Raw genomic sequence first — 22,935 nt, 5'->3', positions numbered from 1 at the left:
CCTATCTATAATTATAAACTGGAAACAAATAAAATAATATAAACTGACAGCTATTCTGAATTAACTTCTTCTAAATGCTTCTAGCACCAATTTCCCACGAAAAAGTGTCTCTTCGGTGTTTTTTCTGGAAAGTGAAATAATGGATATCAAAAATAAACATGGTGCCATGGAAAACCAAACAAGAATTTGCCTGAATTCTATTAATAATACATTTGTCTTCTTGACCCATTACATTCTTCCAAGAAGATGTGTAATTCTGTCTCATTACAAAGAGAAAAAAAAAAAATGAATTAACTTCCTGACACATTATTTTGATAAATTATGTGATAGAGAAAACGTGTTTTTTTCATGCTTTTATATTTTTATTTTTAACTACAAAAATATCCTCAGCTTTTATTAACTCCAGGAGCATTGCTAGCTTTTTCAGTCCTTACCAACAGCAAACAGCTCTACACCTTCATCCTTGAGTTTCTTTGAAGGTGCCTCAACATCGTCTTGTGACTTTCCATCAGTGATAAGAACACCAATTTTCCGAGCTCTAGGCCTCATGCCAGCCTGGGTTCTGAAGCTCTGTTGGCGAATGAAATTCAAAGCCATGCCTAGTGGGATTTTTTAAAAAGATTCAATCACATCATTATTCAGCCATAAGCTCTGACCAAAAAGCAGGAGGTTCAATAACACCAGACCATCCTTACTCACCTGTGAGAGTATTGCCTCCTTTGTATGGTAAGTTTGTCACAGCTTGCAACAAGCTCTTCTTGTCTTTGTGAGCATTTAACTGCCACTCTGTTCTGGGGTCCCCACTATACTGAGCAAGGGCTAAAACAACACCATTGACATTAGCATATATAAAAGAGCATAATGAAAATGTCTGAATGATTTCAATGTTGTCAGACCTACCAATTTGTACTCTTTTGGGGCCAATCTCAAAGACTTCTACAATACGAGAAATGAAGCTCCTGACAGTTCTAAAATTTGCCCGGCCGATGCTCCATGATCCGTCCACCAACAACACAATGTCTGCTTCAGCTCTGGTGAGACACTCCATCCCTGACATGGCAATTATGAGACAGGGCAGAGTAAGGAACAAATTCTTAGCAATGTTATTTCCTAGCCACACCTTTGCCAATCCCTGGATGCTCAGTGCTGTCTAACTATTTCAGTTCTACAGCATTGGGATTTGAGACTGAAATATGTCCATATGATTTATTAACCTCAAAGAAGAGTCATAAGGATCATCAATTCCTCCAATGATTTCAATGGCAAATCTTTCCTTCATCTTTCACCATATTTCCTGGCCACAGTCATAGACCCTGGAGACTTAAATTAAACCATCATTATAAATTTGAATGAGCTCACAAATAAATAAGTGGGAATGTACAGCTATCTAACTATAAGGCATTAATAATTTTAATAGAATTTTAATGCGATCTAAAGATTAGATTTGCATTTTTCTGTAATATTCAGTGGTCATTAGCAGACAAGTATGAGATGAACTGATAAAATGTGTAACCTAAAAAAGGTTTTAGTAAGCCAAAAATATCTTGTAAAGTAATTAAGCTCCCAGGCAACTATTGTATATATTAATAAAGTTAGGCAACTATTGTATATATTAATAAAATTAGAACCTTTTTGAAGTAAAAATATATGTTTTAAAACCTGATAGCTATCATATTACTTAGTTATTAACTACTTAATCATCTCCTATGTAAAACAATCAGGTAAATACAGATAGTGAAGTCCGCACATTTAAAAAATCAAGAGAGAAGGACGACAATTTAGAAAAAGTATGCAAACAAATATACAAATTGAGAGCTGTAGAGACAGCAAGCACAAACATTGATACAAAGCTAGGGCTTTGGAAAGAGAGAATAATTCCAATATCCTCAGTGCACAGGCTACAAAATAAAAATATAAGTCAGTTAATATCATCACAGGAGAAATACAAGAACATTAATGCAAACAGCAAGATCTGACACTTTCATTTATTTTATCCACATCCATATTTTCAAATGCTCTCTTTTCCAGGAGCTTATGTTACCAGCTATGAATTTTCTAAGCTCTTGCCATATTAGTATCTGATCTTTATATTACAAAAAAAAACCTCCTGGAGAAAAATTAAGTGATGCTCATTACACTACAAAGGCACCATTCATATATTAGACACTAACTCAGGACCGAGGTTACCAAATGCTGCTCCAAGTACCTAAGCCTTTCCAAGCCTGCTCCTGTTCTGCCTACATCTACTCTTTTTCTTCTTCTTTTTTTTTTTTTTAGCAAGTAATGGAAAACATTTAGAAGTAAATTCTATCTCCCATTCAAACCTGTAAAAATATTCAAAATTAGCTTCATGTACATCAAAGCTGCAATTGTGGCAGGAGTAAAAATATCTAAAGGGCTTATGTTACAATTTTGCTTCCCAAATTGTGGCTGCCCACCTATTTATGTAAGCCAACTCTGCTTGCTCAGCTCAAATGAATCATTTCTACCATTACTTTAACAAATAAAACTGCATTTTAGTCATTAAAAAGAGAAAAAAATGTACATCATCTACCTAGTGCAAAAACTCATCTTTAAATAATACAGTACTATGTAACTAATGCAATGCTGACAAGAAAAGCCTTAAAAATATAATGTCAAAAGTATGCTCAGCTGGATGTTTAAAGAATTTTTTTCAGTATATAAAATATTTGATTAAATTTTAGTGTGAAAGTTTTATAGTCACGTTTCATTGTATGATTAATTTAACAGCTCATATTTGAAATTGTTTCATAATATCAAGGCATCCTAGGGAAATGTAACTCAATTTCTTACCAGAGGATAAAATTGGCATTACAGTTGTATCAGAAAGGGTTGTCATTTCTTGTCCAACAAGTGGTGAACTTTCTCCTCCATCAAACATTCCAAAAACATTTACTTTATAGGTGGTACCTGCCCTGAAATGTTAAAATACATAGTCTGTATGTATAATTGGCTCAAATGGCAGCATTTTTTCCCTCATTAAAGACATTCATCTTAATTTGCGAATGTTTACTCAAAGGAAGTTAAAATGCATCACATTGCAAGAGAAGAAAAATAACTTCCATTTCATTCTAGTTTAAGCTTACAATGTGAGGGTTTCAAGGAAAACTAGCCAGCAAGCATTCTAGAGAATACTAGGGCTTTACAGCACCAGTTTCCGTCTTGACTTTCTATCAGATGTAGAATCCCCACCGTGCCACCAAGCATGTCAGGGAAGGATCAGGCTGTTTATTCTTACTGCTTCTGAGCAACAGGCTTTAAGAAAATAATTTAAATGTTGTACCTTGCAAAGTAACACAAAGCACCTAGCACAATACCTGGTACATGGTAGGCTCAATAAATTTCATTCTCCCTATTCTGATAAAAGTAAATAGCAAGCATTTACATAGATTTCAATATTTTTGAATGAATAGTTGAAACAAACAAACTTTTCAAAAGACATTGCACAGTAGTCCATTCTTTTTACTCTAATGAATGCAGGGTGCTGTTCATACTCCAACTTCCTTGTTTTCCACCGCACAGCCTGAAGCAAGACTTTTAATCAGCCCACCCTTCCCCGATCCTGCCAGCTGGCACCAAGCACAAAGTCCTGACTTCTCTCTCCCATGGCCCACCCTGGAAGAAGATTCACTCTTGGAATCTCAGCATGAGTCACCTGAGCCTTGCTAGAAGGCACAGGAAACCCCACATTTCCACAGAGCTGGCTAGAGACGAGCTGCTTTTGGTAAAATCGTGTAATATAGATGTTAATTCTTTAAAAGCTGGGTGTTATTGAAAAAAATGCCATTCCTGATCATGTAATAATAAAAATCATTAAAATATTACAAAAAAAAATCTTCTCAGACCTAAATTCTGTTGCTTGCCTCTGAATACTATATCAACTTCATCAGTACCAAGAATAAAAAAGCAACCTCAACTAATCTTAAATATCCAGCTGGCAAACAGACACATAAGTGATTATCTGCATAAGACCTACTAATTTACATAAGTTATTCAATCTTAAAACACAACCAAATATAGTTCATTCCTACCTAAGTTCCTCCAAAACAACTGTGTTGTCATATGGTCCAACCACTAACTCCCCCAGTCTTCTGTCATCCCCTGTAGGGTGGAATGTGACTTTATAACCTTTCACTTCCCCAGGGGCAGGCTCCCAAGTTACTCGGAAGCTTGACATGGTTGAGTCAGATGTTTTGAGGTTTCTGGGAGACTTAAATCGAGAGGCTGTAAAAATAAAAAGATTTTTAAATATTATCCATAAGACTAAGCTTTGGGGTTTTTTATTAGCTCTACAATAATAAATCAAATTAGAAATATCTAAGTCACATACATGAGAATCATCACAAACATAACACTTCAAAATATATATTTATAACAAGGTTAAGCTGGTATCACAGGATATAATACCCAATTAAAATCTTGATTAACAGAGTACTACCCAAGTGGAAGTATAAATAATTCTCACAATTAAGAAGATTAGATTCGCATTAGAATATTAATATGTAGAATCATTTTACTAGAAACTAGACTGGTAAAAATAATATGCTAATTAAGCATCTTATCTAATTATTCTAATTTATTACAGAATTAATTTTAGACATTTATAAAGTAAATGTATTAAAGTCCTCTTTTAAAACATGACACACTTTCCCTCCAAAATTATTGTTTTGTACCTGTTGTTCCTGATCCTTGCCTAAGCTTTCCTTCTCCTATCTTGTAAATTGGAAGAACTGTGATGTCATATGTAGTCTGGGGTTTCAGTCGTTTTAACACTGTTGAGGTGACTGTAGGTGACACTTTAGCAACCATTTGTCTTCCTCCCCCACGGGGCCGATATACAACACGGTAGTTGATGACTTTCCCAGGTGCTTGTTTCCAGGTAACTCTCATTGTGTTTTCTGTTTCTTCATCCACTTTCAAGGCTTTCGAATCTTGGGATACTGTGAGATAAAAGGAAGATTAAAATGTATACCATGTTGAAAGAAAATATAAATGTCCACCTCCCCATTTATGTGAAAAAAACCTCTGTGGTATCTTAAATATGTACACTGTACTCTTGCTTAGTATCCTTATCGCTCATAAATTCATGATGGCATGTGAGCCTAATCTCAGTAAGATCACAGTAAGTTATTTTTTCTTTTACCGGCTAATAAATAAAAATTAGAAGTTCATATTGGACGGATTTCCTATTTGCATTCTAGAGACCTTAGTGAAGAAAACATCCATTTCTGGAGGTAAGATTGTAAGACATTTATTATATTTCCATCTGTAAAGAATTCCTGTGATCATGCTGTAGGAAATACTAAAAATCATGAATGCCAACTCAGAAGTATTATTTAGGTCTTTTCAGAAAAAATACAATCCGTAAATGACTACTAGCCAGAGTAACTACAGTGGACACTATTCTTTGTGAGTGCCACAAACATGTAAGACTATGAACATAGAGCAACAGGAAATATCTCAAGGGCTCTGAAGATAAATTGGCAAACAGTGAATGTGTTGGTAAACACTGTATGTAAAGTGTTTGATTAAAATATAATCAATATTATTTATTAAATTTTCTATTACTAAAATTTCAATTATTAAAATTATATCACAAACAGATCACAAAACATCCAAAAATAGCCAACACATCCTTTTTCTTATACCTAATTAGAGTTTATAAGCAGGATCATTTCATTTAGTTCAATAACCTTAACATTCAAAAGCCGTAAGCATTTTTTACAGAAAGAAACTAAGCTAAAGAAAAAACTGCAAAGAATCTTTCTTGATTCTAAGAGAAATTTGTTTTCAAATGGGCAAGGACCACTTGAAGCAACTAAAAACCTTTAAAAAATAATAAATTAAAAATAAATTCAAAAAATAATAAAATAAAATGCGTATATATAGAGAAAAATGTTTTTCAGGCATTGGACATCAGGCAGCATAAGACAATGATCCTTGAGAGATAGGAAACAAATAAAAGTTCACTTTATGATTGCCCGGGCTTATTGCTTGGAGAGACTTTCTAGCCTCACTACAGGAAAGGGGAATCCAGATGGAGCCTGGTGGTCCTCCTCATTTGAGAAGATAGTTTTGTGAGTCTGGAGAGCCCAAGACACCTAGAACTTGCAGAGCAGAGTACTATAGAAGTGATGGTATTACAGAGAAAAAGTTCCAAAAATCTGCAAAAGGTCCTCCTTGAGTCTTCAACCAAGTTCTAATCCGTATGTATGTATGAGGAAACTACTCAAAGCCAGGGAAAGAGCCACCCAAAAGGAGCAGAGGAAGCAATTCCTGCAAGACCAGAAATGTTCCCCTTAACCAAAGTAAGAGGAAGAGGAGACACCAGAGAGCTGGCCCTCATGTGTTCCCCCTCTCCTCCCTGCGCTCTCTTTCCTACTTTCCCTCCCACCCTGCATGCATAGACCAAGAAAAGGCCATGAGATGACATAGCAAAAAGATGGTCATCCGCAAACCAGGAAGAGAGCTATCACTAGAAACCAAATTCTGACAGAACTTTGATCTTGGACTTCCAGCTTCCAGAACTGTGAGAAAATTAGTTTCTGATGTTTAAGTCAACAGTCTATGATATTTTGTTATAGGAGCTGGAGCTAAGAAAACTCATAAGTATAAAAATCAATCAATAGAAACAACTGGAAATAACATATATGACTGAATTATTCAAAAGAGATATTAAAACAGATATTATAACTATATTTCATGTTGATGATAAAAGAAATATTAAGCATTTTAAGTAAAGACAAAGAACATATAAAAGAGACTCTAACAAAACTTCTATAGCTGAAAAATGTACAGGATTAGAAATTGCAGATTAGAAATTGCAGAAACAAGATTAGTGAACTTGATGACACTATAATAGAAACTATCCAAAATGAAACACACACAAAAAAGATTTAAAAACAGGACAACACAACAGTGAGCTGTGTGATAACTTCAGGCTGACTAATGCATGTACAATTGGAGTACCTGAAGAGAGTGGGGGTGTGATAAATAAAATATTTTTAAAAATAATGGCCTAAATATTTTCAAATTTTATACGAATCCAAGAAGTTCAATGAACCCTAGGCACAGGAAACATGAAAACTACACGAAGGCACATCATAAATCACTGATTGCTTAAAATCAGTGATAAAAAGAAAATCTTGAAAGCATCCATATAAACAAAAGATACATTATGTATAGAGGACAAAGATAAGAATAATAAAGTAATTCAATATATGGTTATGAGTTATGTTTCTGAGAGATGCAAAAGTATAATTTCAACTAAGAGTAAATTGGTTGCAATTTTTTATTTTAGGGTTTAAAAAAAACTAACTCAGCCAAATCTATTACTTTCTGGAAATATTAAAATTTATTCAGATTAACCCTTAATTCTCTATTACTATTCTCTAGGTAAGTGAAGTATTTTAAAAAATGTATATTTTCAAACAAAAAAAAAAATGTAAAGACCTTATGTAGAGTTTTGAAAATAGCATGGAAAAGAACGGCATATAGAACAATTTATTTGAGTTATCATTACAAATTTTCACAAATATTGAATAGTTGTGTGTGTCTAACACATTTCTAGAAAGGGTGGTGCTAAAATGTTTTCTGATCTTTTGTTTCTATCTTAAATTTTTAGATAATTCAGTGGAACAAGACATTTCTTACACAAAATTCTCAAATTTCACACAACTCAGAATTGAGGAAAATGGATATTTATATCTTACAAGTGTTGGTCTGAAAAGAAACCTGTTTCCAAAAGAATGGGATCCCAAACTTCTCTTTTTTTTGTATACTTATATAGACTGACTTCTTTCACTTAGTATGTACTTTCAAGATTCCTCCATATTTTTCATAGATTTATACCTGAATACTTTTTATTTTTTTATTAAATTTATTGGGGTGACTGATTAATAAAATTATATAGGTTTCAAGTGTAAAATTCAATAATATGTCAAAGGAACTCTCATACACTGCTAGTGGGAATGTAAATTGATACAGCCACTATGAAAAACAGTATGGAGGTTCCTCAAAAAATTAAGAATAGATTATCATATTACCCAGCAATCCCTCTTCTGATTAGCTACCCAAAAAATTTGAAAACTTTTATTCATAAAGATATATACACCTCGATGTTCACTGCAGCATTATTCACAGTGGGCAAGATATGAAAAAATCGAAGTGCCATTTGATAGATGATTGGATAAAAAAGATGTGGTCCATATATACAATGGAATATTAAAGAATAAGAAAAGATGAAATACTGCCATCTGCAACAACATGGATGGATCTTGAGATTATCATGCTAAGTGAAATAAATCAGACAGATAAAGTTGGGAACCATATGATTTCACTCATATGTGGGATATAAAACTGAAGGCAACAAACAAACAAGACGAAGAGACGCAGACAACAGTTTAGTGGTTATCAGAGAGAAAGGGGGAGAGGGGAGGTAGATAAGGGAAAAAGGGGGTCAAATATATGGTGACAGAAGGAAATTTGATTTTGGGTGCTGAACACTCAATGCAATATACAAATTTGATTTTGGGTGGTGAACACGCAATGCAACATACATATCCCAAACTTTAAAATATTCTCTCAAACTAAATATGTTGATAATAGTCAAATGTTCTTCATACCTTGAAATGCTTCAAAGACCTCAATTAATTCCTGCCTTTTAGTTAATCCTTTAAGATAAAGGAATTTAAGTTAAATAAGGTACAGCATACCTCATCCTAGTTTTAATGGAAAATTTGGGATTTTAGAGAAAAATTTTTAAAAGCTTTATTGGCTCCCCATAAGTAAAAAGCAAGATTTTTTACTTCATTGATAGGTATGCCACATGATATAAAATGCTGTAACACTCACATTCTAAGTTCTTTCCATGTTTCAGGAACTCTCACAAAATGCTTTCCAACACCAGCAGCCATAAATTGAAAGGCCAATAGAAAGTTTCTCAACTGTTGGCTTTCTAGCCACAATTCATGGTTTTCATTCTATCAACAGTGTGCATACCATGTCTCTGAGTTGAAAGCAATCCTGAAAATATTTCCAAAACGTCCCCTTGGAAGTTTATAAGAAACTCTAAGAGCATGACCTTGTGACTCTGCCCAGTTATCCACATTTGAGGATTCATCCGCCACTTAAATACCACAACTGACTCAGATTTCTCAAAGTACTGTCTAAACTGCTTTACTTTCCACAAAGAGAGCAAAGTAAAACACAGCAACAAAATTGTAGTAGAACAAAGAAAAGTTCCCGCTTTCTCTCATATTTGCTTAGATGTCTAAGCAGTTTGCACATGCTCTAATATATATATATATGTATGTATGCATGAATATATGCATGTATGTATGTTTCATTCCTGCCTAGTCTGCTCCTAGTTCAAAAGAAGCCTTTCTGTTCACTCACCTTTAAATCAATCAATTAGCCAAGAAACACTGAAAATTTCTGAGATACTCAGCTTCTTAGAGATGGAAAATTATTTAGGATTTCTGCTAACATACTTACTTTTGGCTAAAACATATCTCTTGTAAAGATTTTTCCATTCTAAATAAAAATCTGTAGATTCAGTCTTTTTAGAAGAAGACATGATGGAGGTGAGTTTATTTCAAAGCTCCCCTCTATTCTAAATACATATTCTTTTCTATTTCTCAGCCACATGAATTATACCTTTACTCCTACAAATAAATTTAGCTATATGTGTCATATCTGGCCTAAGTTTACAATATGGTTTCTCTTTACACAAATGAATTTTTTCCAGGTTCTTAAACAACATCCGCCAATATATTCAGACACAAGATTTCATTTACTACTTATGTAAACCAGTCATGTGACTATCTAAGTCATATGACTTTCCATGTATTTAAATTTCCTGAGTTTGATTTTTTTAAATACTGTTAATTTTGACACAAATTTAAGCTTAGACATAGACAACTGAGTTTGCCAGTGATTTAAAAAACAAAAAAGATGGATTCTTCAAACAACTCAGAGCAAAAGATTTTAATTTAAAAGTAACTTAATATCAAGATATAGGACTTAATTCAAATTGCATTGTGCCAGAAAAAAAATTACCCAATTCCTCCACTACTTTCTAATAAAAGGAAATGCAAGAATTCTCCCATTTTCTCCTCTTTTCCTAAAAATTTCCCCATATGAAAAGAATAAATTTCCTTCTTATAACTTTTGAGAAATGTACATGATTAGTAAATGACTTTTCAGGAAAAAGAATTAAGAAATATTGACACATATTTCATCAGCCAGCTGATAATAACTGATGGTATGTCATTCAAAATTATTCACAAGAAAGAAAATTAATGAGATTAAGGTAAATTGTTGCCACCGGAAAATTGAGTAGGCTTTCGATTTAATCTTCCCATCTATGGTAGGAAGAAAGTAAAGAATCTAGGATTAGTCTTGGGTATATAATAATCATAGTTTCAATAGCCACTATCATTTATCAATCATCTGTAAGTGGCTAGGCACTATACTTGGTGCTCTGCACATTGTCATTTCACTTAACCCTCAGACGGCTCTAAGAGATGGCATTCTACAGATTAGAAAACTGAAGCTCAAAAAAGATTAAGTAACTTGCCGAAGGTCATATAGCTATAAATGTGCCAAATTCTTTGTCTACATAGGTCCTGATCTTTCAACTAGTTTTTCTATGTAGTTGAATTTCTTATATAGTTGATCATTCCGAGAGAGGGAGAGAGGGAGAGAGAAATAGGTAGTTGGAAGGAAGTCAACATTTCAAAATTTGATATAAATTTTATATACTAAATAAACCTGAATTTACACCACATTCTTTAAAGGTCCTAATTTTTTAGTCTTCAATGATCATATAAATAGAAAAATACAAGAGGCTCGGCTTCATGTCACTTGAGCTGATAGCTATGAGGTAGCACCAATGCACACTCAAACATACGTGTGATGTTACCTACATTCAGTTGTGGCTTCTCCATTCAAAGGTTCTCCTTCTCCAGTGCTGTAAACTGCAAATACCGAAAGTTTGTATTTGGTCTCCGGCTGCAGATTTTCTATCACAGTATGAATTGCTTCTCCAGGAAGACTCTTCTCTCCAGCCTCAATATCATCATAAAGCGATTTCCATGAGACCCTGTAACCACGAACCATTCCCGGAGCAGATGTCCAATAAGCCCCAATTGATGTGTTAGTGATATCTTTAGTAATTAAATCACGAGGTGAACCACGTTCTAGAATAGAAATTAAAGGGGAATCATTTTTAAACATATTAGATATGTAAATATTCCTTCATCCTGGGAGACATCCTAACTTGCTGGACTCAAACTCAGTTTGTCTAAAGTGGCTCATTTCTTCTTTCTGAGCTGTCTGTCCTGTTGTCAGTGGAACAGACTGATGAAATAAACTGTGGAACTATATCCGATTCCTACCCATCGCCCTGCCCCCCGTATGTTCGGTCAGACTATATGGTCCTTTAGGACAAAGATGACACCCAAATGTGAAGGAGCATATGCCTAACAGAAATTGTTCCAAAGGAAAAAAATGCCCCTTAATCCCAAAATATGACCATATTTCAGTCCACATTATGACATAGCCTATTGTTCAAAAAGATCTTCAGTTCTTTATCAGTATCATTTCTTCTCTAATCTAATTTAAATAAGCTCAGTTTCAATGTATGATTTATAATAACTTCAAGAATTTCATATCACTTACAAATCTTAATTCCAACAGTCACTTTTTAGTGGAAACTCTTATTTGTTCATGCAGTTAAAAAAGCAGAAGTGCAAATTTTCAATACAGCTTACCACTAATGAAACTAAAAGCCACCAATTCTCCTGGAAAACTTAAAGTGATTAGTCATCAAAATAAAACACATCACTTGTTCTAGCCGCTCGAAAATGTCTGCTACTAAATTTTGGCTCTTTCATTCAAAAAAAAAAAAAATACAACGCAAATGGAAAAATATGGAAACTTCAACTTAATAGGAGGCACAGATGTCTTTCAATAAAACCCTCACTTTCCATAATTTAAATGTAAGTTAAATATACAGGTCACTTTATACTGGCTACCTTTACTAGGGTTTATGCCACACTATGACATAAATATAAAACTATCTGCTTCTACCGCATACACTTTACCAGTAATTGTATATTCAAACAAATGATATATAATGTTGTTGCAAGAATTTTGAAAGCTGTTATTTTTCTTAAAGAATAAAAATGAATATCTTAAAAACACTCTAATTAAATAATTAAATTTCAGCACAAAAAGTAAAGAAAGCAATAAATAAAAAAAGAAATCTGGGTGAGCAAAAACCTATTATATACGGTAGAATTTAGGATGCTTGGGCATCCTGTCAGACCCCAAGCTCAAATGGAAAATCCTAGCTCCATTATAAGTAACTTTAACTGCTGACAAGACATTTCATCTCTAGAGGGAAATTAGTTACATATTTCATTGTAACCAAGAATACTTATTTTTAAGAACATGTTAACTTTTTTCCCTAAGTATTTGAGGCTAATTCTCATCTAAAGGTCTTCTCTACTTGTATTTGCTATTTAAATGGTCTCACACCTTTATATTTTCTCTACTTAAAAGAATATAAACAAACTGTTTCTTTGGTTTGGTTTGGTTTGGTTGCTGGGGTTTTTTTGTTTTTTATTTTGTTTTGATTATTGATATTCCCACAACTGATGTCTGAGTTTTACATGTACAACACATGCTTCCTTTGCTTGATGTACAGCTTTTTTTCATATGTCTCTTCTCCTAAATTTCTTAAATTGCAGTTAGAACCAGTTATTGTGAAACAATTGTACTTAAAACTGACTAAATTTAAATGAGCTAATAACTGCATTAATGACATTCCAAAAATATATAAGACAAATAAAATTAGCTAGAATGTGTGTATTATCTTCCAAATTAACACTGGAGTAATTTACAAACAATAATTTTAGCTCCTAATCTTCCCAAAGTTTGTGCTTCTCAGCTTGTTTTTCTCTCTACTTTGTACAGCATTGAATTTGTGATATCGTTTATTTCCATGACAACAGACATCAATTTCACAAACACAGGCTAATGATTTCACTGTGAGAAAATAATAGAAAGAGAATTGTGTTTGAAGCAAAAATACATTCACGAAGACATTTCTGGGCTGCAAACAAAAGGAGCCTAGGTCACTAAGCATAAATTTCCCATGGATTTTAATCAACTATTTTAACACTTTCAAGACCTATAAAGTTAGAACAAAATACTAGTAAAATTGCAAAAAGGACCTTTATGATGTCTATCAATATCCTGAAAAAAACCCGTAAAAGCAGTTTTTAAGATACAAATAAAATATTAACTGAAAAATATTTCTTAGTTCTAATTAATTGCATAACAACACTAAGTTGAGTGAACACTGCTTCCAACTACAGGAAGAAATAAAGCCTCAGAAAATAATAGTTTCTGCCTGTGTCATACAAAGGCATTATTTGCAGGCACTTACATTGTGATGTTCCATGTTAATGATAGAAATATGGACTCCAAAGAAAGGAGAAAGACACTTCAATCCAATAGCCAAAATTGAAAAGATAAACCACTTTAATGGGCTTCGATGTCAATCAGTCAGTTTGATAAGAATATTCCTAAATATTAAATTTATACTGTTGTCAAAAACATTGATAAACTTTTTTTCTTCAAAAGAAAGCAGGAGGGTTGGGTATGTCATCTTTTGAATAAGACCAAAGAATTTTGAAAATATGATATAATCATGACAAGTAAATTTTATCAGACCCATAATCCTTGAAGTTTTTTAAAATGGAATCTTGGCTTGGCCAAATATTAGATTACCAAATAAAAATGAAGCAATTGGATTATATCCTATGACATAATTGATAGGCTGCCAAGTGGCCAAGCTTGTCTTGGAACTAGATGTGCAACCAGCTGAGCAGGCCACCAGCAGACTATGTCAACTCCTGGGGCCCAGGGCCCTCAGCAGCAAAATAACTGAACTTAACCTAATTGGATACATAGAATTACCTGGAGAGCCAAAACCTAGGCCATGCCCAAATGAACTAAATTGAAATATCTGGAGATATGCCTAAGAACTGACGCTTTCTAAATCTTTTAAACTTCTTCTGTGGTCCTAATTGCTTTACAATTCTTTATTCTTTTCTCTATTTCTTTCTTTTCCCTTCTGCTGCTTCTGTCTGAGGCCTAGAGAGGCATTTATTTGGAAGGCGGGCTTGCTCATCGTGGGAAGGAAACCTCATACTTGCTTTCACTCTGAAATGGGGTTCCTTCAAACTAAAGACAAGTGTGGTGAAAGGAAAACTGTTCAAAACTGTTAGACACAATGATGTTGTGTGGGACAGTTTGATGGTTTATGTACTGTGTGGGTCTATGGCCATGCACAACAAATCACTCTTTAGATGGTGCAATAGGCTACAGGCTGACCCTCAGATACGTAAAAAGTTGGCCGAACCTTCTCATCACATTCTTTCCATCCCAAATACAACTAAGGTGTCCACCATTCTCTACTACCCTGCATCCTGTCTCGAAAGGAAATAGTTCTCTCTACACGTGCTTCTTATTCAAAAGTTCATCACATTTCCCTGTGACTGAGGATCAATCCAAGTGTTGCCCAGCCAGGCACTTGGTTTGGTTTAATATATTGAATTATAGGTTTTGCTCTCAATCTAAGGAATTTCAGACATCAATAACTACAAGCTGGTCTACGAGGAAGAGATTATTCAGCTTGGTTTGGTTAGATTGGGTTTGGGAGAGAGTCTCTTTTTAGAGTACGTGGGAGGGAAGAGGTGAGAGAGAGGAATAAGAGGGAAAGATATCAGAAGACATAGATTTAGTTCTTTCATTTAAGTCTATTTATAATTTAATTTTTTTCATGCGGATCTCTAATTATTTAGCAGTATTAGTTGAAAATTCTATCCTTTTCCCATTGAATCATTGAATCATAGAAATTGTACAGAAATGTAAAGTTCTATTTCTGCACTTTGAATTCTGTCAGTAGCCTCTCCAGGGAGAATTACTGTTCCTCAAAAAGGGAAGGCATAGCAACGGTGGCAATGAACAGAAACGGCTCCAGTAGACTTTTTGCCACTTTGTCACCACCTTTCCCCCGAGCCTGGATCCACTTCTGCTCTAGCAAAGGCTCCCTCCCTCCTTGAGCTCTTCCTTTCCCTCTGCCCTAAGACTTACAAATGTATGTTTTATGATGTTTTAGTTTGTTCAGGTTTTTTACCAAAGTGATATTGTTTTCAATATTTAATCTCATGGTTCTGGACTATATGTCAGTGCTTTCTACATTACTTTTATCTCTGATAATAGAATCTCTGGCAGCCATTTTAAGCAAATCATCTTCTATACTGACGGTATGCTTTCGTCTATATTCCTCTGATCTCTTCTCAGTAGTTTTCCTTTCTACCTTATTCTCCCCAGTATAGTACCAGTATAGGTATAAGGAATAACAATGCTTTTCCGTCATAAATTTAGGCATACAAAATTCATCAGTTCTTGAAACTTTGACACTCAGCATTTCCACTCTGATTATAAAATGTATTTGCATATGTTCAAAAGGCACTTTTCACATGCCTGCTTGCATGCATCTCCGTGCTGCTGCTGTGGGAAGTAATTTAGACAGGTGCATTTCTCATGAGCTGCACATCCACGAGGGGTTGATTTCTACTTTTTTCCACCTACGAGGCCAAAAAACTAATGCCTCATTTAATAACTTTCCTACATTTCCTTAGCCCTTTTCCATTCGCTTTCTGAGAAGCAAATCATCATCCAATTCAAATATAATTATAATACAAATTAGCCAATGATGATAACTGAAAAATTAATCATTATGAAATAAAACTGTATTTCATCTTACAGATTGTTCCAGCCAGCTTTCATTGAGTTTCACATACCACTTTCAAAAATAGAAGTTAAATTGAAAATGTAATGTAAACCCTCTTCTAAATAAATTTGTCTTTTCCGTTAGAGCTCAACTCAAAAGTCATCCAACTTTCCATAGCAGAATACAGAAGACCTGCTTCTGGATAATGTTCATGTGGAAACACACTTGATTTACAACCAATAAATTAGAGCCACCATTCAAAAGGACAAAGTTCACTATTGATAAGTTAATTTAATTACTTTAAACAATAAAGAATTCTTTAAAAAAAAAAAAAAAAAGCCCCTTAACAATTAAATCATCCATTAACCTCAAAGCCTGTGTCAGATTTCTTTTATAATTATTACCTCTCCAATTGGATTTAGATTCTTCTCTAGTGGGCCATAAATTCACAGAAAAGGAAATACGAATTACTGTTTGGTGATTATGCTAAAGTTCCTTGGAAACATCAGAGTTGTTATACCCAGAATGTATAATTTTTTAAATTATGAGACAGCAGTAAATCTAGGGAAACACAGAGGCCTTGTTTAGTCCATCTTGGAGAGGCCCCATGTTACTCAACATCATGCGGAATTCCCTGATGTGCTAAAAACCTCATTGTAGCAAAATGTCAGCTGAGTTAGCTTGGTTTGATGTACAGGAAGCCATTCATGTCTAGAACATTGGCAGGTTACTATAGCAACTGAAACAAAGGAGATTCTGAAAAGTCATCTTTTCCATAGCCAAAAAAACAACACTCAAAAATAAAAAGAACCATATTATTCCCAAACTGAAATTTTCATTCATTTGTGGTAAAACTCTGAATTAAAATGAGTATTATTCATTTCAAGGTTTATAACAGGTTTTCCTCTCTCTAAACACTAACAGTGACAAGTAAAAGTTCTATCAAAATTTAAAGTGCACATGTACAATAATGTTTTAGTAATCACATTAAAACCACTTTAACAACAACAACAATAAGAAAAAAAAAACAATGTAAATCAAACTTAATGGTTTGTTCTCAGATTCCTCTGAAGTTTGGATCTGAAATAGTAATAAACTCTGCCTTTGTGATTCTATTTCATACAGCACTAGAGCCAACCATGAACTTCCTCAATGCCAATACTAATAAATCTCTCTTCCAGGGACAGGGGAATTTTCTGATCGCTGGCTGCAATTCAACAAAGTGCTAGGAAACAGATTCAAGTTAGGGATGGTTGTACACCACGCTAAATTTTTTTAAAATTCTTTTTGAATTGAACAGAATGCACTTCAGGCAATCTATAAAATTTTCAACCTACAGAAAGCTCTTGCCCACTAAGCCATGCCTCTGGATGGAAGAAACATTCCTTTAAGGTAGGCTCTTACCACCTCTACTCCCAAGAGAAAAACAGATTAGAAAAACAGCAGCCCTCAAAAGCAGTTGCCTGGCTCCGTTTCTGGGCTTTCCATTCCCTGCATTTACCATCATATCCTATTCCTGTATATGGTATGTGGATTTGGCTGAGTTGATACAATAAAATGAAATGGAATAACCAGGGGCAAAAATCTTCTATTATGTTAATTTAGTCACAACTATGCTTTCACATATTTGTCAAGTTTACCACACATAATGCAATGGGATAAATATGTTAGTAAAAGCAGGCTGACAGCATTTCATGTAATCCTTCACCAAGGTAAAGAGAGTGGTATAAATGAAAAAAAATTATTTTACTACCCACGTATCTCCCTTGGAGATAACTTCTAATCGAATATGTACGCAAGTACATCCTCACACATGCATGCAAGTTGGTAGATTTTCTATGCCACTTGTGCAAAGCTATCAAATTATAAACAAATTAACTGTACACCTAGAAAAATCACAGCCCAACAGAATGTGTTTGCTGTTCATTTAAAATGTGTATTTTGTTTTCCAAAGATTGTTTATATATTATTCTTAACAAAAATTCCATAATTTTTAGAACCAAGAGGATTTTGATTGAGTATTAATATATATTTAAAGTAAGAAAATGCAGAAGAATATCAGAACATTAAAAGATACAAGCAGAAGTAAAACTACTAAACTACTTCCAAGATATTCTTTATAAGGGAGAAATTTTCACGAATATAGATAACCTACAACTATTCTGTAAAACATAAAAGCTCAAAAGTTTACCCTTTAAAAATCCTATAAACAATCTATGTTCAAAGCCTGTGGAAAGTACATCAGAAAGAGGATCCAAAAGGTCAAAAGAAAAGGACAAACTTCTCGGTAATTCTGGATATTGCTCCAGGTGTAAAGATCTCATGCTTTTATTATGTAGATTATGTAGCCAATCAATATCTCTGAAATACTTACAAAAGCTATATTTTTAGATATCAGTTCTAAAGTGAATGCTATTTCCTCTTGATAAATTTTATACACATATGGTTTTAACAGCTCCCAAAAAGTTTCACTTACATTCTCCCATTTGATCTCCACAGTAGGAAGATCTGGGGTAACAATGATCATCCTCTCTTTACAGATGGGTAAACTGAGGCTCAAAGGGGTTAAGGAATTATTTCAAGGTCACATGGCTAAGTAGCAAAAGCAGGACTCTTATCAGTCTTTTACACACAGGTACTTAAACTTTCATTAAATCCTCTTCTCAAAGTAAATTTCATGGACTATTGGAATTGAACTCTCGATCACTACTAGAGATAGAATTTTTATTAGAATTTTTTTATTTGTTTTTATTTCTTGACTAAGTTTTGAAGTTTTAACCAAAACTGCCTTGTTCCTGCTAACTAAAACATCTATAATCCTCCAAAGTCCTGCATCCACAAAAATTGATGGATATTTTGCCTAATATCACTGTGATTACACATCACAAAAGATACTTCAGATTCTTCTTCTTCTTATAATCATCTTAAATAAGTCAGCTAAAAGATGGTGATAACAAGAAGGAAAACTTTTTTTGATTTTCCATTTAGACCTCCAACTACAGTATTGACTCATCACTGTAACCATCCACTGATATTTCTTTTTAACACTATATTCTATTCTCATTTAAATTAGTATTTTCTTTTTTACATGACTTACTTTGTAGCTGTGGTGAGTTAACTCTAAGCTGCCATTATATTTCAAATAATCCTAAGAGATATGAAGGCTCTGACAATGAACTCTAGAGAACCAAGGAAAGTCTTGTTGATGGTTCTTACTAAATACTGCATTAACTCTGAACTTCTAAAATGGAACTCAATTTTGGAGGTCATTTGGAAAACAAATAGAAACCTGGATTCTCATATTTCTCAAGCTATTATGAATATTTTTTGCATGGTGAATGAAAAGAACTGAGAGTCACAAGTAGGGTTCTTGTGTCTTCCTGGACGATAGAAGCAGCTGTGCTACCTTGGGCAATGCAAACCCTCTTCATCCATCCTCAGATGATTCCCAAAGTTCCTTCCTACTGTGAGTGTCACACACTTATTCTCCATTTAACAAACCCATGGCATTACAGATGTATTTTTAGGGTCTTATTTTGCATTCAGCTCCCTCATACACTTTTTCCTAACTGAGTTAAAATCTTCAGTTGTTTGCATTCTACATATCTGAATAAGAGGCAGTTTTATGGTTACTTATTTGTCAATACAAATTTCTTTTAAGAGAAAGGATTGCACATTGCTAAATGTGCTTCCTAAATGCAATCACAAACAAGTTCAAGGATTCCTATAAAATATGACAGTAATTACCTTCAAGTGTCATTCCTTCTCCAAAAAGAGCATCTCCAGCCCCAGATGCATATAATGCTGTCACAGACAAGGTATATTGTGTCCCTTCATTTAATCCTCTCAGCACAGTATTGGTTGTATCTCCTCTCACAGTGACCTCTTGTGTTTCACCTCCTGCCACTGGTGTATATGTGACAAGATACTGTTTCACTTTTCCTGGTGCTCCACTCCAAGATAATTTCATAGTTGATGTCGTAGGATCAGAAACTTTTAAGTCTCTTGGGTTCCCTCTAACTTCATGAAAAAAAAAAAATCAAAACTCATTATTTAATAAAATGATTTGAAAAACACTTCATTGCTTTATATGCATATGTGTGTGTGCGGAATCAATTTATATCCTGGGCGAGGTTATGGTATTTGTCACTGTTGACTAGCCAGCAGAGTTTAAGCATTTCTAAATTGGGCCTTATGTGTTAGAAGAAACAAAGTGAAAGGCATCCAGTTCCTCTTCTGTGTTTACACAGTTAAAATCTTTCATACTAGAATGTGTCATGTAAAAACCTACAAGGTTTTCTCTAAAAGTGGAACAAAGCACCATAAAATGTGCATACCTTGATTAATATCACAATGAAAATTTTAACTCCTCTAAGAAATCTTTGATAAAAAGGGTTTATTGGCATAATGCTATAAACATCTAAATGTAATGGCCAGGAAATATGCTGATATGATAAAAATGATAAATAATAAAAATAATGCTGTCCCTAGAAAAAAATATGTAAGAGAGGAAACAGCCTAAAAGAAGCCCAGCTTTTGGGTAAAACTTGGGCTGCATGTTCCTTTGCAACTGTGATGTTTGGCATTTCATGACTTTTCTGGTAGAGTGGCCATGCCATCTCTGAAGGGTCTCAAGGGACCCAACCCTATGACATTCTCTGCTGGGCACACAACAGCCAGCCACTTTTGCTTCAGAAAAGGGAAAGATGAAGAGTCATTGGGTCTTTTTATGGTGTCCAACACCAAGAACCCTAGATCCCCAATGAGAAAGAGAAAAAGAGAAGTAGTAACTTCCCAAAGGCAAGAGCAAAGGGAGAAAACAGGTAGAAGGAGAAAGTGTCTGTGCAGGAAAGGCTAATTAGCCACATTAAACCAGGTGGGAAGTAGCGATGCAGGTTTAGCTAGAATGGATGTTCCTTGTGAGTGTCTGCGCAAAGACAATACAATCCACAAACTCAGATTCACCATTTAGTAGCAACATGTGCCTGAGTTATTATGTAGTTTCCTAAGCCTCAATTTCTTAGTAAAAGTGGAATAATAATAATAACTACATAGATTCTATGCAGGGATTAAATGAGATACTATATGAAGAGCCCTTTGCACAGAACCTGACACAAATAGGTGCTCAATAACTGTTCATTATTGCTAATATGCTATTACTTTTTTTAACTTTAAAAATCAGGAATAAAATAAAAATTATGAATGCCTTAATTTTTCTCAGTGAATAACATTAAATATTAATAATTTGCCACAAAGATCAGACTCTCTCCTGGGAGCCTAACCATATTTTTAAATATAAAAATTTTACTATTTTAAAATCTTCCTGAAGAAGTAATACATAATCTGTTTCATGGCATTTTGAGTTTTAATTCTTAGTCATCCTTAAATTTATATTAGAATATTTAATAATATTATTTTTAAAAGATATTTAGATCATACCATAGCATTCAAGTTATATTAACACAAATAAATGCCATCATGAGTAAGTCAAAAATTTGAGTAATTCAAGTCTAAAACGACTACAGTCTAAAATACTCAGATAATTGAGACCAAGTGTCTCAACGCTTGTAGCATCTGGACAATTGTCCAAAGTCTGCCCTGCAGTCTAAGATTTTGGCTGTTACCGTATCATCAGCACATTTCCTCTACCTTCTTCAGTGGCTGCATTTCCAGTCAACGGAGAGCCAGGTCCTGAGAAATATTCAGGAATTACAGAGACTTCATATTTTGTGTCTGGAGTCAGGTTCTCCAGTGTTCTCCTCCTCTGATTGGCTGGGTTAGTAACTTCTTTGCTTTCTCCACCAGCAACTGGTCTATATATAATTCGGTACCTTAAAACTCTCCCTGGAGCTTGAGTCCAGGTAATTTTAAAGCTATCTGTAGTCTCATCTGTCACTTTTAGGTTTCGAGGTGCTCCTTTTACTGAAATTAAAAAAAAAAAGTTAGCCATTTTTATATGAAAAGTACACAACTAGCTTTTGATCATTAAATTATAGCATTTCTCTAAGCAAAGCTAGGAGCAGTTTATTGGCAAACATCCTGGTTATTGCATCCATTTAGCCAGATATTAACTAGATTCTGAAACAGCAAACAAATAAAATATCCAGAAGGAGACAAAGTATTGATAATTTTTAATCAAATAAATAGGTATGTAATAGCAAACTTTTAGAATCATAAGTACTCTATTAAATGGTTAATTCACATTGACATAAAACTCCAGAATAAAATCAATTTTCTTCTTCAAATATAAATAACCAAGGCTTTCACTCTTATTAGATTTGTTTTTAAGAGACTAGGAAAATAATACCTGACACTCAGGTCTACCATATGTACCTACTTGAATGAACTATTATCCAATCAGTCCTACAACTAACTTTTTATCTATGCAGTCATTTGACTTGGAGATAATTAGACAGTCCATGAGCTGGACCAAATATATTATAGGTACTTGATGAATGCTAGTTAGAAATAAATCTTGAGGTTAAATTGCAATATGGGTAACATCCACTGACTCACGGTCTTAAATGAAATTTTGAGGAAACCCAAAATTTTGGGTTTGTGGTTAGTAACCATGTTTAAATGACCTATTTATTTAACAGGCATATTGTCCATATGGACAATACATTCAGGAAATTAACTAAAGGTTATTATCTTCTCAATAACCTTTCACTGGGATGAAATCACAGTGCAATATGCCTGCATGCACCTCACATACAATTAGAAGTTTACCTAAATATCCAATACATCAACAGATCACTCCAGGGAGAAAGGAATTATATCTCCCCAAAAAAGAGAAAAATGACAGTTGGCAGACTTGCACCCCATCATTCACTTCATATGACAAGGAAAAACTGAATTAGTCAAAACAAATGAGGCAGATAAACTGATGGGTTTGAATACTGGCTCTGAAGCTTAATATATATGTGATTTTGAGCCTCAGATTATCCCACAATAAAAATAAGACTACTTAAGGGATTACTGAAGTAGTTAAACGACATTATCCATTAAAAACAATTATCATAGTACCTAACACATGGCAGGAGCTCAATAATTATTAGTTTAATGAAGGTATAGAATCAGAAACTTCCTTATTGGTAAAAAAA

General features: G+C 34.0%; 1 protein-coding gene across 4 annotated transcripts in view; it reads right to left on the bottom strand.

Annotated features, from left to right (window-relative positions):
* Window positions 1-22,935, bottom strand: part of COL12A1 (collagen type XII alpha 1 chain) — a 110,611-nt gene that overhangs the window by 63,220 nt on the left and 24,456 nt on the right. For 3 of the 4 annotated variants that reach the window (XM_039853256.1, XM_039853254.1, XM_039853255.1), the window contains 9 exons: window positions 21,482-21,754; window positions 19,580-19,852; window positions 10,950-11,222; window positions 4,695-4,961; window positions 4,053-4,245; window positions 2,815-2,936; window positions 901-1,050; window positions 700-819; window positions 435-599 (listed from right to left, as the gene is read on the bottom strand). In XM_039853256.1, the coding sequence (XP_039709190.1) occupies window positions 435-599; window positions 700-819; window positions 901-1,050; window positions 2,815-2,936; window positions 4,053-4,245; window positions 4,695-4,961; window positions 10,950-11,222; window positions 19,580-19,852; window positions 21,482-21,754 (1,836 nt within the window). The remainder of the gene's footprint in view (window positions 1-434; window positions 600-699; window positions 820-900; window positions 1,051-2,814; window positions 2,937-4,052; window positions 4,246-4,694; window positions 4,962-10,949; window positions 11,223-19,579; window positions 19,853-21,481; window positions 21,755-22,935) is intronic. The other variant, XM_039853257.1, reaches the window with a different exon arrangement.

This window comes from Pteropus medius, unplaced genomic scaffold, assembly GCF_902729225.1.
Source record: "Pteropus medius unplaced genomic scaffold, Ma_sr-lr_union100, whole genome shotgun sequence".
Classification (NCBI taxonomy): domain Eukaryota; kingdom Metazoa; phylum Chordata; class Mammalia; order Chiroptera; family Pteropodidae; genus Pteropus; species Pteropus medius.
Note: the sequence above shows the minus strand (reverse complement) of the source record. Positions and strands in the feature narration are given on the sequence as shown.